Source organism: Amphibalanus amphitrite, unplaced genomic scaffold, assembly GCF_019059575.1.
Source record: "Amphibalanus amphitrite isolate SeventyFive unplaced genomic scaffold, NRLGWU_Aamphi_draft 000299F_arrow, whole genome shotgun sequence".
Lineage (NCBI taxonomy): Eukaryota > Metazoa > Arthropoda > Thecostraca > Balanomorpha > Balanidae > Amphibalanus > Amphibalanus amphitrite.
The window spans coordinates 42,220-57,552 of record NW_024881794.1 but is presented as its reverse complement, the minus strand read 5'-3'; the positions used below and the strand labels follow the sequence as shown (position 1 = coordinate 57,552).

The 15,333-nt window shown below is 55.7% G+C and overlaps 1 protein-coding gene across 2 annotated transcripts; it reads left to right on the top strand.

The window, feature by feature from the left end:
* Nucleotides 1-985: 985 nt before the first annotated feature.
* On the top strand, nt 986-15,292 carry LOC122387801. 2 transcript variants are annotated; one of them, XM_043378292.1, is made up of 8 exons: nt 986-1,580; nt 2,127-2,346; nt 3,647-3,714; nt 3,955-4,068; nt 4,297-4,428; nt 5,374-5,485; nt 14,246-14,440; nt 14,866-15,292. In XM_043378292.1, exons 2-8 carry the CDS (start codon nt 2,229-2,231, stop codon nt 14,985-14,987), a joined length of 861 nt encoding a protein of 286 aa, XP_043234227.1. In that variant the 5' UTR covers nt 986-1,580; nt 2,127-2,228; the 3' UTR covers nt 14,988-15,292. The 2 variants fall into 2 exon arrangements, with proteins under 2 accessions (XP_043234227.1, XP_043234226.1); XM_043378291.1 differs by having other exon boundaries at nt 1,424-1,580; nt 3,955-4,428.
* The last annotated feature ends 41 nt before the right edge of the window (nt 15,293-15,333 follow it).

The window sequence follows — 15,333 nt, the reverse complement described above, 5'->3', positions numbered from 1 at the left end:
CTAGGATAGGGGAGAGTGGGGTGGGTTGTATCAGTTTTTACTCCGAGACCCATAGGCCATAACCTAGTAACTATCTGTGATAAACTCATTATTTCCATACTATCTCCTTCCTTGATTCTTCTGCTTTTTCGTGCCAAGTAACTTTTCCGTTACCTCTACCAGTTTTTCTTCTACAGTCTGCCGAATAGAGCAATGTTTTTGATACAACTTGCCCCATTACTTGGGTGAGTTGTATCACATGGTGGGGTAATTTGTATCACTATTTCACGTTTCAGGGTGTGTGCTTTCTACTGGCTTTGAACATAACAACAACATTAAATGGGGTTAATACAATGTATATGCTCAAAGGTTTTACTTTTATTAGGCCAAACTTAGGTCAATGCAATCCGAACGGAACATCGGAACGTCAAACGAACGAAACATTAACAGACTAGACGCAAAAGTGGCCCGTTAAGAGCAAAGAAGCCAACACATTGTGCCGAAATGGAACGAGTATTGACTAGCTATCTACAAACGCGAGCCAGGGCTTAGCTTTCGCGATCAAAAGCAACATACCCATACATGCATACATACATACATGTTACAACATACCCCACCCGGCTCTGATACAACATGTACCTCGCCGCCATCTTGGAAAAAACATCCTCGTGCTAAAAAATAGCGGACAGCTGGAGAAATCCATTTTCACTCACGCAGCCTTAGAACCCACCCTCACCACCGCTACGGAGATCTTTCAAATTCGTGCACATCTAAATGCCCAAAACACACATTTTCTTGCAACTTATTTTTTTAGAATGACATTAAAAAAACATAAAATCGGCTCTCACCTCGAGACGAATCCACCCAGCCACACGACAGAACAGGGAAAGATTGCGCCCGGAAAACCTCGTCGGCTGGTCGTGTCACGAGCTCTATCTATGGGATAAGTTTGGCACAATTCGCCCTGATACAACTTGGACATGATACAACTCTCCCCGCTCTCCCCTACGCTGTTCGCTCGGCACGGGCGTCAGCAGCGTGGGCGAATCCAGTGAATCTAGAAGGCCGGGACTGAATGAGTGGGAAAACGCCAAAATTATTCTAAACAGGCGTCAAATCATGCATTCCCCGCAGGCTGTGTCGGTGTCGGCTAGCATAGAAAACTTGCTTGGCTGAGTTGATTCCGAAAGCTCTCATCCAACCTATCTACTGCTGTTTTCACATCATCGGTTGGTAGGTATCGGTGCAAAACATTTGAAAGGAAACTAATTCACTGTCTTCGCGGAGGTAATCCACCCGCTGCCGGCGTAATGGGGTGCTCAGGCTCCAGCACCCGTCCCATGGCGCGGCCGATCGACCCGCCGACTGACCGTCGCCGGCGGCGCTGCACGGCCGCTGTGCACGGCTGCCATCGATTCGACGCTCGCCCCCTCCCCCCGTCGGAGCCGACGTAGCCGTCACTGTCGCGGCGCGGCCAGTCGAGTCGCGTGCTGGGGAGTAGCGCGGAGCCGCCGGCAGCAGGGGAGCGGGTGAGTCACCGGCCCGGCGTCACCGCTGAGGGGACGTGCCTTTACCGACGTGCTTCGCTTCTGACTTGACAGGTTAGTAAGTTTGTCGCTGCTTCGAGCGATTATAACGACTTTGACCCTACCTATTAAATAATTGTGAATTTTTGTATAGCCTTTAATCTTTATACTGAAATGGTAGCTCAAGTAAGGCCGAAGGGCCGAATAGTTACATATAAGCCGATACATAAGAGCCGATGGTCTTCGTGCAACCGCAAGACTTCGATCACGAATAAAGTGCGTGTGCGAAAGTACGGCTACGACAATTAAAACAGGTTAACGAAATAGCATTGCAATCAAAACCAGTGTCGAAGCCTCCATCCGATCCCAAAGGAGCACACCGCACACGAACAGTGTTCCGCGCCCCACTCGAACGACTATTATTGACACTGGGTACCTATCGACCGCCGAACGTTTCACCGTGACGAGCTACCGAAGACGTTCTCGGTAAACTGTATTGACCGTCACAGCACAACAGCTGACTGGCTGGATCCGTTCGTGTTCGATCAGCCTGTCAGCGAAGATCGCCTTGGGCGAGCAGTTGCCACAGTGTTGCCTGATCAGTGTTATTTCTGTCCACAGTCGGTAAAGTTAAGAAATACAGCGGCTCCGCTGGGATGTAACGGCCGGGATCGGTGAAGGACTGACCACAGGACTCGTAGTTCCGTTTCTCCGCGCCGTGAGATGCCCGTCCGTCGCGGCGACCAGGGCGGCGGAGGCGGCCCGTCGCGCTTCCTGTCACTGTTCCGGAGGATGAGGGCCGACGCCGACCCCGTGCGGCTGGTGCACACCGCCGGAGACGGTGAGTCCCACAGACAGACCGGTCATCTGAGTCCGACAAACGGGACAGCTGAGACAGACTGCTGAGTCGCAAAGACTGACCGGACAGATGACTTGAAAAGACAGATCGGACAGACAGACAGGATAGTTCGGAAAGCTGAATCGGACGGACGGACGGGGCACATCTGTGTCGCACTGGCCCGACTGACTCGGACACAGCCATGAGCCAGGCAAGTCAGTCGGACAGACCTGCTAGCTCAAACACACCGATGGACCTATGCAGGGACGACGCTCTGTGTTGGCCTGTTGACTGTGTTGACCTCACTTACGTTCTAGCCTCAGTAGTCTGCAGTGGGGGATTAGGCAGAGGCACCGAGTTCCCTCATTTGTGTGTTATTCCATGATAGTCTCGATTACCAGACACTTGCACGTCAACATGCCACCATTCGTACATAATTAACGTGATGCATGTCTCGCGACAAGAGGACCATTTCCTCGTCACGCAACGTGTATCAATACAGGCACATGCCGGGTGCGATACGTTTATATTTTTATGTATGATCAACATAACATTTTTAGGTCGCATAAACAACTTTCTGTACAGAAATTCTTATGAAAAATTTCTAATTTCCGTCCGTTTCATATTTATTATATAACAACTTATTTATCTTTTCACAAAAATGACAATGCCTTTGCTCTAAATCGGCGAAACAATAGGCCAGCACTTGCTCGTTTCACCCTTTTAAATTCTATTGCCGTTCGTTCGGGTGATGAGTTACGATGAACGTTTAAAAACAATCATAAATACGTTCACTATTGCATCACATTTCAACTCTCGATCAATAGTCACGCACAATGCATGTGCCGCATACGCAAGATTCATGCCGCATAAAGGCCTGGACCCTTTACCATTCAATTGAACTCATCAACGGCCAACGGCGCTAAATTTCCACCGGCCAGCATCAGGAGATCGCAAGAATCCGTGCGCTTACGCCTCTTTAGACCCCACCGCTAGATGGCAGGAGAGACGAGCGCCTGAAAGATGCTGTAACGCATGACTTCAGCCGGCTTACGACCCAGTCGATAGATGGCGCTGGTAGTGTGCGCCTGAAGGTAGACTGTCCCGCATGGCCCGAAAGCTGGCCGGACGGGCGGGGCAGCGCGGCGCGGGGTTCCGTAACGCTGAGATCAGGTGAGAACGATCAAGGTGGAAATAGGTAGATGTTATATAGAGACCTCACACATGTATTGAGACATCACACATTGTGCTTATCAGATAATTCGGATTGCAAACTAACAGAAACAATTGTTTTTCTTTACAGAACCACCATCTCCTGATGCCAAATCACCGCATGATACGATAAATGAGTCGGACTCTGAATACGACCCGGTGAGTATCTGAGCAGAAATGAATAGCTCGCTTATACAAGCTCGCATTGCGCTGCCCATAGTGTCAGTGTGACATATATCATGACTTTCGTCACGAACGCACTGCACAAAATGAACATAAGCACGCAAGACACGCAAGGCTTTGCGTTACAATAATGAGTGACTCGTTGTGAATAAATAAATTTCAAGCTTCAAGTTTACGACCCTGTGCGTCACACATGTATGTCTCACTGTATGTCAGGATGGAGATCGGCTGCGGGCCTCCCGGGAGGACAACCCGTTCCTGCGGCGCCTATCAGAGGACTGTCTGGACGACCGGGGGCCGGGAGAGCACGAGCCTCCCCGCCGGCGGACGGTAAGACCTAGGGTTAGCCCCCAAATCGGCGGGTATAAGACTCAACCGTATAATGTCGAGATTAGAGGGACTGTTTGTAAAAAAAGTACGGTAAATGAGGTGCTGAAGTCAGTTGAGGATGCTGCCATGGAAGCCAGTAACAGCCAATACCTGCCGTCGATCCATCATCGTTTACGTGTGACACGTCATATCCAATACCCCGGGGATCTAACACGGCCTGTGCGGCAGAGCTCGGCGGGCGCTGGCGACCCGCTGTCAGACGCCCAGCTCCACTCCCGACTGGTGCGGAGCCCGCCGCCCAGCCGCAGCAGGAGGCGCACGTCGCCCTTCTTCGAGATACACGAGAAGGCCAAAATTGTGGTGAGTTACTGTACCAACCTATACTCAAGTTTCGTGCGTGACCCTGCCAGTGCGTGTTACTTTGCTCGTGTTGTCGCGCTGCTCTGGCGAAATAATGGATTTGGAAGTTGAAAATAGTGGCATGATTAAAACTTTGAGTTGCGTGCCTATGTGTCGTTTAATTAGTTTCATTTTTAATGCTAAATTATAGCTTGACCCAGCTTCAAAGAACGCTGTTTCTATTCAGCGCGATTACTGCTCGCAAATCATAGACTAGCTCAGCATCCAGTCAACTATCCAAAAACTGTTCCAAGCACGCCCCAGGGAGGCACGGACCAGTGATTCATTCGCCCCACTTCCTGAGGCAACAGAGCGGGTCGAGCCCTGGTCGATACCCGGCGCGTGGGGCCGCTCGGCGGCACTTTACCGCACTCGGGCCCGATGGGCGCCGCTTTAGTGCCCGCTGTGCGCGTCAGCGGCGGCAGTGCGACATCACCGACCGGCACCGCGGCCGGAGAGACCCCCCTCCCTTCCCCTCACTGGAGCGAGAGGGGGGGGTGGCCGCCGTGACAGATTGCCTCCGGCCCCTGGCGCCGCGGAGGATCCGGTGCGCAGCTGTAAAGCGGGCTAATGATGCCCACTGCGCCGCGCGGCGGCACAAAAGGCCGATATTCCCGACGGAGCTCTGCCGGACACGCAGTACGCTAATGGTCATGAGGCGACGTCGATGACTCGATAACGTCGATATCGTGGGATCATTTGCTGATGTCTCCGCTAGGATAACTGCTAGTTACTGAGGAGCGCCATTTTTCGCTCTAATACCCAACTGACGACTTTTTGCTTGGATTTTTTTATCAGCTCAAAACAGTGACGATTTCCAACAACCACGCCGTCATTGCCCAGTCTTTCGAGCGTTTTGTGAGACGTTCCTAGACCGGTTTCCATACCAACTATCGCCTGTTCCAGGTGATACCGACGTCTCAGCTGCGTCCCCTGAAGACGCGGCAGCGAGAGGACGTCATGGACCGTAACCTCCAGTACATACTGAAGACGCAGCAGGCACTCCCCGTCAGGAGAGGTGGGTCGCCGCAGATGGCAAGGCTGCTGGTCCACTAGGAGGAACAGCATACCGCCCATCTCACCTAACAGGTGGACCGGGAACAACCCGAAAATCTCAAAGGGAAATGTATGTATACACACACACACACACACACACATATATATATATATATATATATATATATATATATATATATATATATATATATATATATATATATATATATATATATATATATATATATATATATATATATATATATATATATATATATATGCAGCACTGTGCAGTGGGCCTTCAGGTTCAATATACAATATAAATACCGCGAACAATGTCCGCGAGAGGTTTGGCTTTCGGTGTGCAGCTAATGGCTGATTTTTGGCCAACTGCTGACGTAGTAAGTGCATGGCGATTACAATTCATCAAACTCAACTGCCACCTTGTATCGTGGCTGACCGTGCCGGTAGCAATGGGCGGCTAAGTGCCACTGTTTCCGACTCGAACACGCGACAGCCCAGCTCAGGAGCACGACACTGGGGCGGGTGGAACCCAATGCTTTTAGAAAAATTAAAACACGTCGCAAACCGTACAAAGCCTTCAGCACATCAGTTGGTATCATCCTTGGCTCATGAACGCGGGGCACATCAGCAACTGTCCCCCATAGACCATAAACCACCCCCAAATTAGCTGCTAAGTGTCGGGGTCTCCGGTCTCAGCTAGGTAATGGACTCCCGAGCCGCCTTGCCCGAGTTTGTTATCCACACATCTGGGGCACCAGTATCTTGTTTTACAAGCTAGCGCGTCGGTATTGTCTCTCAACAGACCCATGGTCAATTGACTCCCAGAGTCCCGGCACCATAGCCTATTACGTCTGTCTGTCATTGGACACCCGTGCCCCCTCCACAAACAACTGACAATAGCATCAGTTTGTTATCCTGGTGTCCGTTCCGTTTACCAACCGACAGGGATATTATCATTATCTATTCAGATAACTTGACAACGGTAGCCCTTGACAGACCCCGTACTAGCACCCCATTTGGTAGACTGTAACTACCTACTAATGTTCTGTGTGTAGAGGTTTGTAGCGGCCGGCAGCTGCTGCCACCTAGCGGCACGGCCCGGAAGTTGTCGGCGCGCGCCGGCGCGGCCGGCGCGGCAGGCAGTCGGCTGGCGGGCCGCGAGCCGAGAGGACGGGGACGCGGGGCTGCCGATGTGTGTGTACATAGTATTGTGTGAAAGTGAAAATACAGAAGAAACGTTACAAATTGGCGCGGTCGGTAGGACGCCACGACCGAAAAACCGGAGCTGGTGAGCCAGAATCACGGTAAGGTAGCTGCGACCGGCATTTTGATCGATGTTTTCGGCGGAATAGGATATCGTGTAGTGTAAATATTACGGTCGGTTTTTGTCAGTTTGAGGGAGAAATGGATCCCAGGTTGATTTTTATGTCAAAGGCTAAACCCTTTACCGGTGCAAATGGGCAGGAATGGCGCCGCTGGCTGAACCGTTTCGAGGCACAAACTGTTACCTGGTCTGCCGCGGAACGTCTGCAGTGTTTGCCGGCCCTGCTGGAAGATGGGGCTCTGGACCTATATGCGTCGTTGTCGGCGGCTGCCCAGGCCGATTATGCACAGGTTGTCGAGGCGCTGAGTGTGCGTTACGGCTCTGAGGTTGGTCCACTGCAGGCACAGGCGGAACTGGCACGCGCGATGCAGACACCTGGGGAGACAGTAGCCGATTTTGCCGATCGTATCCGTCATCTGGGACGCGCCGCGTATCCAGACGAGGGCGTGGGAGACGCCCCGGTCGAGTTCCATTTGACGAGCCGTTTTCTGTGCGGACTGCGTAACGAGCAGCTTCAGAGTCAGCTGTGCAGCAAAAATCTGAAAACGCTGTCAGCTGCAATTTCTGCAGCCCGAGAGCTGCAGACACGTCACGATGCGATGCTGGCAGTCCGGCAATCGGCTGCGGCGGCGGCTGGCGCCGTTGCAGTGGCGGCTCCTGCTGCTAACTCACAGGAGGGCGCAGTCGCGGGTCCCGTGACGGCGCTGCCGCGCGGTCGGGAAGTGGTATCAGTCGCCGGTGACTTACCTGCCGCGGGACGAGGCGGCGATGAGACGGAGACGGATCGGGTGCGGGCGCTGGAGCGCCGCATGATGGAAATGCAGCAAATGCTGCACGAGCTCGACACGTCTGGCCACCACGGCGGGCAGCTGGGGGGCAGACAGTCTAGTCAGCTCGCCTATGATCAGTCAGCGGTGGCTCTAACGACAGCCGCGACCCCGGTCAACCTGCGCTGTTATAACTGCGGCCAGATCGGTCACACGCGGCGCGCGTGTACGGTGCAGGGAACCGCAGGTAGAGGCCGCCAGTCCACCGAAAACGTAGGCCGTTGCTTTGGATGCGGTGAGGCTGGGCACATGGTGCGTAACTGCCCGCGCTCGGCTCGGCAGTCTGCTACACCACAGAGACTTCCGTTCTGTCTCGGTTGCGGTAGGGACGGGCATTGGCTGGCGGACTGCCGCATGCTCCCAGTCCCGATGGACCAGCGGTCGCATACCGGACCAGTCCAAAGCAGCCGTCACGAGCCCCAGTACACCGGTCAGGAAAACTGATGGCGGCCGGTGCTGAGGGACAAGCATCGGCCCGGCGTCCATCAGGGTCCCAGATCACGGCGTCGGTGGTCGAGGTGCAGTTGGGAACACGGCGAGTCTGGGCCCTGGTGGATTCCGGGGCGGACTTCACGATGATTCGCGATGGTCTGCAGGAGCATGTCCAGCGGGAGCTGGGGTGTCGGCTAACGACGCCATCCCAGACGGCACGAGGGGCGGGCGGTGAGCCGCTTCACATCACGGGGGTTGTTCAAGACCTGACAATCGAAATCCAGGGAAAGACATTCGCTACTCCCAGCGCGGCAGTGGTCAAGGGACTGATGTACGAGCTGGTCCTGGGGCGTGATTTTTGCTGCCGTCATGGCACTGTTATCGATGACGAGGCGGGAGTGATCAGACTGGCCGGGATGTCAATTCGTCTGCCTCCGTACAGCGCCATTCGACCCAGTCGGGCGAGAGTTCTGTTGGCCGCCACGACGGTGGTGCCGGCGCGGTCAGTCATCGTCGTCAGAGCTTCTGTGGTACCAGTCAACGGGAAGGTGAGTAACCCGTGTGCGCTGCAGGGAGTGATCGAGCCCAGTCACACGGCGCTGAGGGAGGACCTCCTGATTCCGAGGGAGGTGGTGACTGTGGATGGTAATGGCACTGTTCCGATACAGCTGACTAATGTCGGTTCCCACGAGGCCAGATTTCTTAAGGGCAGCGATATCGGGACGCTGTACACGATTCTGCCGGGAGGTGACAACGAATTCGATCTGAGTGAGGATGATGGTCTTCACGCCGGCGCTGTCACCGGTGGCGGGTCGCCGCGGGGCAGCGACGGCGACCAAGGCGATGATGATGATGTTCCGGCACCAGTCACAGCAGTCGACGTGGACGGCTCCGACATGTCTGAGGATGGCAAGTCCCGGCTAAGAAGCCTGGTGTCGGAGTACCGGGACATATTCAGTCAGCACCCAGGAGACATTGGACGCACCCACTTGGTGCAGCATCGGATTGACACAGGCGATGCCACTCCGATCCGGCAGCCGGCCCGCAGGATACCGACGTCAATACGAGACCAAGTGGAGCTGCAGAAGGAGCAGATGCTGAGGGACGGGGTGATAGAGGAGAGCACCAGTCCATGGTGTTCCCCCGTCGTCCTGGTGCGGAAGAAGGACGGCTCTTTTCGCTTCTGTGTAGACATGAGGGCGGTGAATGGAGTCACGAAAGGAGTGGCATACCCTCTCCCTCGAGTTGATGACGCGTTGGACTCAATGGCCGGTGCGCAATGGTTCACCACCCTGGATATGGCCGCTGGTTATTGGCAGGTTGGCATGAGCCCGGAAGACAGAGAGAAGACGGCCTTCACGACGGGACGGGGTCTGCAACAGTTCCGCGTGATGCCGTTCGGCCTAAAAAACGCCAGTGCGACGTTTCAGCGCCTAATGGAGCTGGTGCTGGCAGGGCTAGATACGAAAACGTGTCTAGTTTACCTGGATGATGTCGTTCTATTCAACAGAACTGAGAGCGAACACCTGGATACACTGGAGGAGGTCTTCGGGCGGATCCGGCGTGCAGGCCTCAAGCTGAAGCCAAGCAAGTGTCACCTAGCCAAGAAGGAGGTGACATTCCTCGGCCATCAGGTGTCGGAGGAGGGCATCCGTCCCGACCTAAGGAACGTCGAGAAAGTGCTCACATGGCCGGCCCCAGTAACCGATGATGAAATGAAAAGTTTCCTCGGCTTGTGCGGTTATTACGCAAAATTTATCGAAAACTACGCTGAGGTCAGCCGGCCTCTGAGGAGCGCTGCACTGTCTCCGGGGCGATTGGACTGGACAGCCGAGATGACTCACGCCTTCAACCAACTCAAAAGTGTGCTGGCGTCACCTCCGGTACTGTCGCTGCCGTCGTTCAAAGGGACATTCGTGCTGTATACCGATGCCTGCAATGGCTCTGTGGGATCAGTACTGGCAGAGCGGGTCGGTGAGACCGAACGGGTCGTTGCGTACGACAGCAAGGCGCTGACGAAGTCCCAAATGAAATGGCCGACCTATGATAAGGAGCTGTGGGCCATAGTGCACGCGATTCGGAGATTCCGACAGTACACCGTGGGTGCTAAATTCCTAATCGTGACAGACCACAAACCCCTCGCAAACATCCCACAGTCCATCGCAGTGGAAAGGGACGGGACCGGCAGACGGGGGAGATGGGCAGTGGAATTGAGCACATTCGACTTCGAAGTGGCCCTGAAACCGGGAGTCGACCACGGGAACGCGGACGCGCTGTCGAGACGCCCAACGGGGCTCAAGGAGGCGCTTCCAGACACAGCAACAGCGGTAACTGCCCTCATCTCAAGCGAAGATGCTGGCGTGGACAGCACCCGAGCCGCTGACACGGCCGTCGCGTCGTGGCTCTGTGCCCTCGTTATGGCCATCACCATGGTGATCGCGAAAGCCGCTCTCACCCCGGCCGAGGACAGGCAAGATGACGGATCTGCAGCAGTCATGCGGCGAACCGCGCGTGATGACGGCTCCTCGGGCATCAGTCGGGTCGAGGGCGGGCCGCCCAGTCCCGACGGTGGCACCGGGGATGCGTCACGCACAGGGGCGGTCAATGCTGTTGAGCAGACGATCGAGGGTGGAGCAGATCCCATCGGAGACAGAATGGACACGGGACAGGACATTCGTCGCGCACAGGAAAACGACGGCGTGCTGCAAAAGATACGCGGTTGGTTGAGTCGCGGCGAGCAACCAAAGCCGGCCGAGATGGGAGAGTGGAAGCAGGTGCTCAACTCCCGATGGGCCGAAGTAAAGGTCGTCGATGGGGTGGTCGGAATCACGTCTGGGGACACGTTTCGGGCGGCTGTGCCAAAGAAGCTGCGGCATGATGTCATGGCAATGGCACACGACCACGTCACGAGCGGGCACTTGGGGCGTCAACGCACCTCGTTCCGTGTCAGACGCCGGTTTATCTGGCCCGGCATGTACGGAGAGATCCGTGCGTTCTGTGAGGGCTGTACCCTCTGCCAGAGGAGGCAGCGGCCAGCCCCGGCCAAACGGGCCCCGATGGTGACAGAGTTGACCTCCAAACCATTCGAAAGAATCGCAGCGGATATCACTGAGATGCCGACGTCACTCAGAGGAAATAAGTGTGCCCTAGTCATAATGGATTATTTTTCCAAGTACGTTCGGATTTACCCAATGGCCAACCAGAAAACAGAGACCGTCTTGGAGGGCCTCCTTGACTGGGTCCACGACTTCGGTGTCCCGGAAAGGCTCCACTCCGACCAAGGCAGCCAATTCGAGTCCCGACTTTTCCAAGCGATGTGCGAGAGACTGGGCATCAAAAAGACACGCACTACTCCGTACCACCCCGAGAGTGACGGCATGGTTGAGAGGTTCAACCGCACACTCAAGGATATGATCAGCAAGTACATCGACAAAGAGGGGCTGCACTGGGACGAGGAAGTAAAGGCGTATGCGATGGCGTACAACTCCTCGGTGCACAGCACCACGGGCTACACACCGTACTTCCTAGTGCACGGGTTTGAACCCCGGATGCCCCTGGATGCAGCATACGGTCCACCTCCTGAAGCGGTGCCAGTGCGGAGCTACTTGGAAGATCGGCTGCGGGTCATTCGCGCCGCATATGAGCGAGTACGGAGCAACTCTGCACGCGCGTCACAAGAAGCCTGCAAGAGGTACAACCAGAAAGGGCGAGCACATGCCTATCAGGTGGGAGACAAGGTCCTGGTGCGCGACTTCACAGCTTCAGCAGGCGGGAAGCCAAAGCTGGGCCTGCCTTACAAGGGACCGTGGACGGTTGTTGGTCACATCGACGAGCGGAACAGCGGGGTGGTCTACAGGGTTGTGGGGAGCGATGGGAAGACCCGGGTGCTTCACCACAACCACCTGAAGCCGTTTAAAGAGAAACGGCAGCGGACCGGCGGCGAGAGGACCGGGCAAGACAGAGAGGCGACAAGAGTCCGCCAGGCCGCCCCTACGCCCCGACCAGCAGATGAGCAGGGCGGAGGTCGGTTCGCGGACGACGAGCGGAGTGGAATTCCTCAGCATCTGCTGCTCTTCCAGTGTCGTCCTCCGGCGGCAGGAGCTCCTGGGGGAGTGGGGGAGGGGAGAGCAGACGAGCCTCCTTTCTACGGCCCACCCACTCCGCGTTTCACGCGGGCTGGCCGTATGTCGCGGCCGGTCGTACCATATCAGGCGGGTTCCGCTTTCTAAGGGGTGTGCAGTATCGCCTAAATGTCCGCGGTGTATTTTGTATATATTCGCCAATAACGCGTCGTTTGATTTCAGACCTGCGGGAAACATCCGTACTCGTAACCTGATCCCATGGCCGAGGGGGACGACATCCTGCAGCAGATCTTGGGGGAGGACGAGTGGGAGACCATCCTTTTTTCCTTCAACATGGCCCCAGGAGATCAGGGCGATGCTCCGGCGTCGCCGCCGCACAAGAGGAAGGCAATAGAAGGGTCGGAGAGCTCTCCAAGGCGGAAGGTTGCCGACGGGACCGCGGTCCGCGATGGTCCGCCGAGGGGGAATGGCGGGTCGCCAATCCCCTCTCCGGTGGAACAGGAAGGGTCGGAGAGCCCTCCAAGGCGGAAGGTCGCCGACGGGACCGCGGCCCGCGATGGTCCGCCGAGGGGGAATGGCGGGTCGCCGATCCCCTCTCCGCTGGAACACCCAATGAGACCGTTGGATGATACGGGGCGGCCCTCCGGTCTCATAATCGGCGATTCTATTGTGCGGCATGCCGAATTTGCCACTAATGCCCGTAACTGGCGAGTGGCAGTATGGGTGCCGCCCGCTAACATCGGCAAGCATTGGGCAGGATGCCTGAGCAGCGGGGCATTGATCGACGTGGTTCGTGCATGGGCTAATACCAATGAAGTGTACCCGGCAGCCATAGCACTGTGGCTCGGGGGTAACGATGTTTACCCCCGCAATGGACCACCCAGAGAAATGAGCCAGGAGCTGTGGTCGGCAGTGACCGCCCAGGTGTCAGAACTGGCCACCATTGCACCCGTCATTCTGGTGGGTCCGACGCCGCGGCCCTCGCGGGATGGGTTGACTGCCGAGTGCGGGGCGGCCAAGTGGGAAACCACGGCTGCGTTCGACCTGGAGAGAAAAATGGTACGCTGGACCCGGGAGTTGAACGGCAACGTGTCGGTGACGTGTGTTGGGCGATGCCTGACCGAGCGTCGTCGCCGCGGGAGAGAGTCAGAGTACCTCCTGACAGCGGCCGCGGCCGCGAACTACTTCCAGTCCGACGGCATCCACCTGACCGCGGCCGGATATCGGAAGATAGCCGCACGGCTGCCGCCGTGGATGGCCCCGCGGCAGTGAGCGGGAGGGATATGTGTGCTGGATAGCGGAGTGGTGGCGCTGCTCCACCGCTGCAACGAGCACACTTGGTAACACGGACCTGAGGGCGTGTCGCGCGGCTGCGTGGTGATATGCGACTAATTACCTGAGCGGGCGGACGCCCAAGGGCGGCACTGTGTATATATTAGGCTCTGGCTGTCCCGGTCTGTGGCGAATTCGCTGGAGATTCGCCCCGGCGCGGTGTGAATTTGTGTTCGACGAACACAAATTGTATTGTATTGTGTTGTGTATCGTGATTGCTCGCCGCTGACCCGAGGGGCACCGGAGTGCGGACTTGGTTTGCGTATCATCGTGACGCTCAGCCGGGCGTGGCGCCAGGCACCCGTGCTGCCATTTTCGCTATGATTTATTCGTAGATGTGTGCGCGATTGTAGGTCTGCGCGTGAGGCTGAGGCCGGGGCGGGTGAGCAGGGTATGAGGTTGGTTTGTCGAGTGCTTACCGTGGCGTAGATCTGTTCGTCATTCATGTGATAGTGTGCCGCAGGGGAACGGTTGAGTGGTGTCACCCGGGTTGCCGTTACGTACAGATGTAGGTATTTTCCCTGTCAAGGGGGGAAGGGTGTAGAGGTTTGTAGCGGCCGGCAGCTGCTGCCACCTAGCGGCACGGCCCGGAAGTTGTCGGCGCGCGCCGGCGCGGCCGGCGCGGCAGGCAGTCGGCTGGCGGGCCGCGAGCCGAGAGGACGGGGACGCGGGGCTGCCGATGTGTGTGTACATAGTATTGTGTGAAAGTGAAAATACAGAAGAAACGTTACATGTGCTGACTGGCATTCTCTGTTTGACAGACCCATCGGCCGACCAGGCGCTGTCTCGGCGACTGAGTGGGGCCACGGCGCCCCCTCTGGCCCCGCGGGCCATCAGCGCCCTCAGTGTGCGCTCCGGTCGCCTGTCGACTGACCGCACCTTCGACCAGCTCTCCGCCGCCGCCCTCAGCGTCAGCTTCGAGTCAAAGGACCAACTGCGGACCAGCAACGCTAGAGGTAATTAATCAAGGCACACGCGCAGTATGTAGGACGTGTCCTCGTGACCCGTGAGCTACGCCTACCCAGGATTACAAGAAATTGCCCTTACCAGAACAGGCCATGAGGGATGTACGACTTTTCATGCCTAACGCATGAACAGGATGATTAAATAGTAGTTACACTTTGAGCTGAAGACCCATTATCCTTATGAGTTATGAGCACTCGCTATTCGCCTGTTTGGTGGTTGCATTGCTTGTTAAAATCCCCAGCAGCGTAAGTATAAGCCATAGCGTGCATTATTACGAAATATCCGATATTATCAACTCTTCAAACGGAACAAGCTTATCAACTGTTGAAACTAAACCACCTCAACGGATTCAGAAGCTGTTTTAGAATCACCTGCCGGCTCCCAGTGACGCTGCCAACTGACCCTTCTGCTGCAGAGAGGCTGCGGTACAGTCTGGACAACACGCCCCGGGCCAGCCCCCAGCCGTCGTCCGGCGGCACCTCCTCCGGTTCCAACTCGACAGAAACCGAACATCTACTCAAACCAAAGGTGTCATAAAGCTACATATGTAGCAAGAAGATGCTCCAGTCATGTGTTGTGTCATATGGAACACATAACCATATCAAAGATATCAACGTAAATGATCTCATGATAAAATCTCGAAAGAAAATGTGGTAAAGCCGTCAACGTTTGTATGTGTCATGTAGGGTTGTTCGCGAGTGTGCTAATGTGCTGTATGAGTGATCTGATATTGTTTTAAAAGTTTGTGTGCCGATGGTAGATGTTTACATGAGGTCACACTGTGCCACTACCAATTGTTCGTTGTGTGGGGTGTTTCTGTTTCGATAGGGAGTGGATCTCAGCGCCGTCTATTGCGTACAGACAGGCCAGGAAATGTGCTCGT

Coding starts and splice junctions, on each gene's coding strand:
- LOC122387801 (XM_043378291.1), top strand. CDS start 2,229: ATGCCCGTCCGTCGCGGCGACCAGGGCGGCGGAGGCGGCCCGTCGCGC. Junction 3,715..3,954: donor CGGACTCTGAATACGACCCG/GTGAGTATCTGA, acceptor ACTGTATGTCAG/GATGGAGATCGGCTGCGGGC. Junction 5,486..14,245: donor GGCACTCCCCGTCAGGAGAG/GTGGGTCGCCGC, acceptor TCTGTTTGACAG/ACCCATCGGCCGACCAGGCG.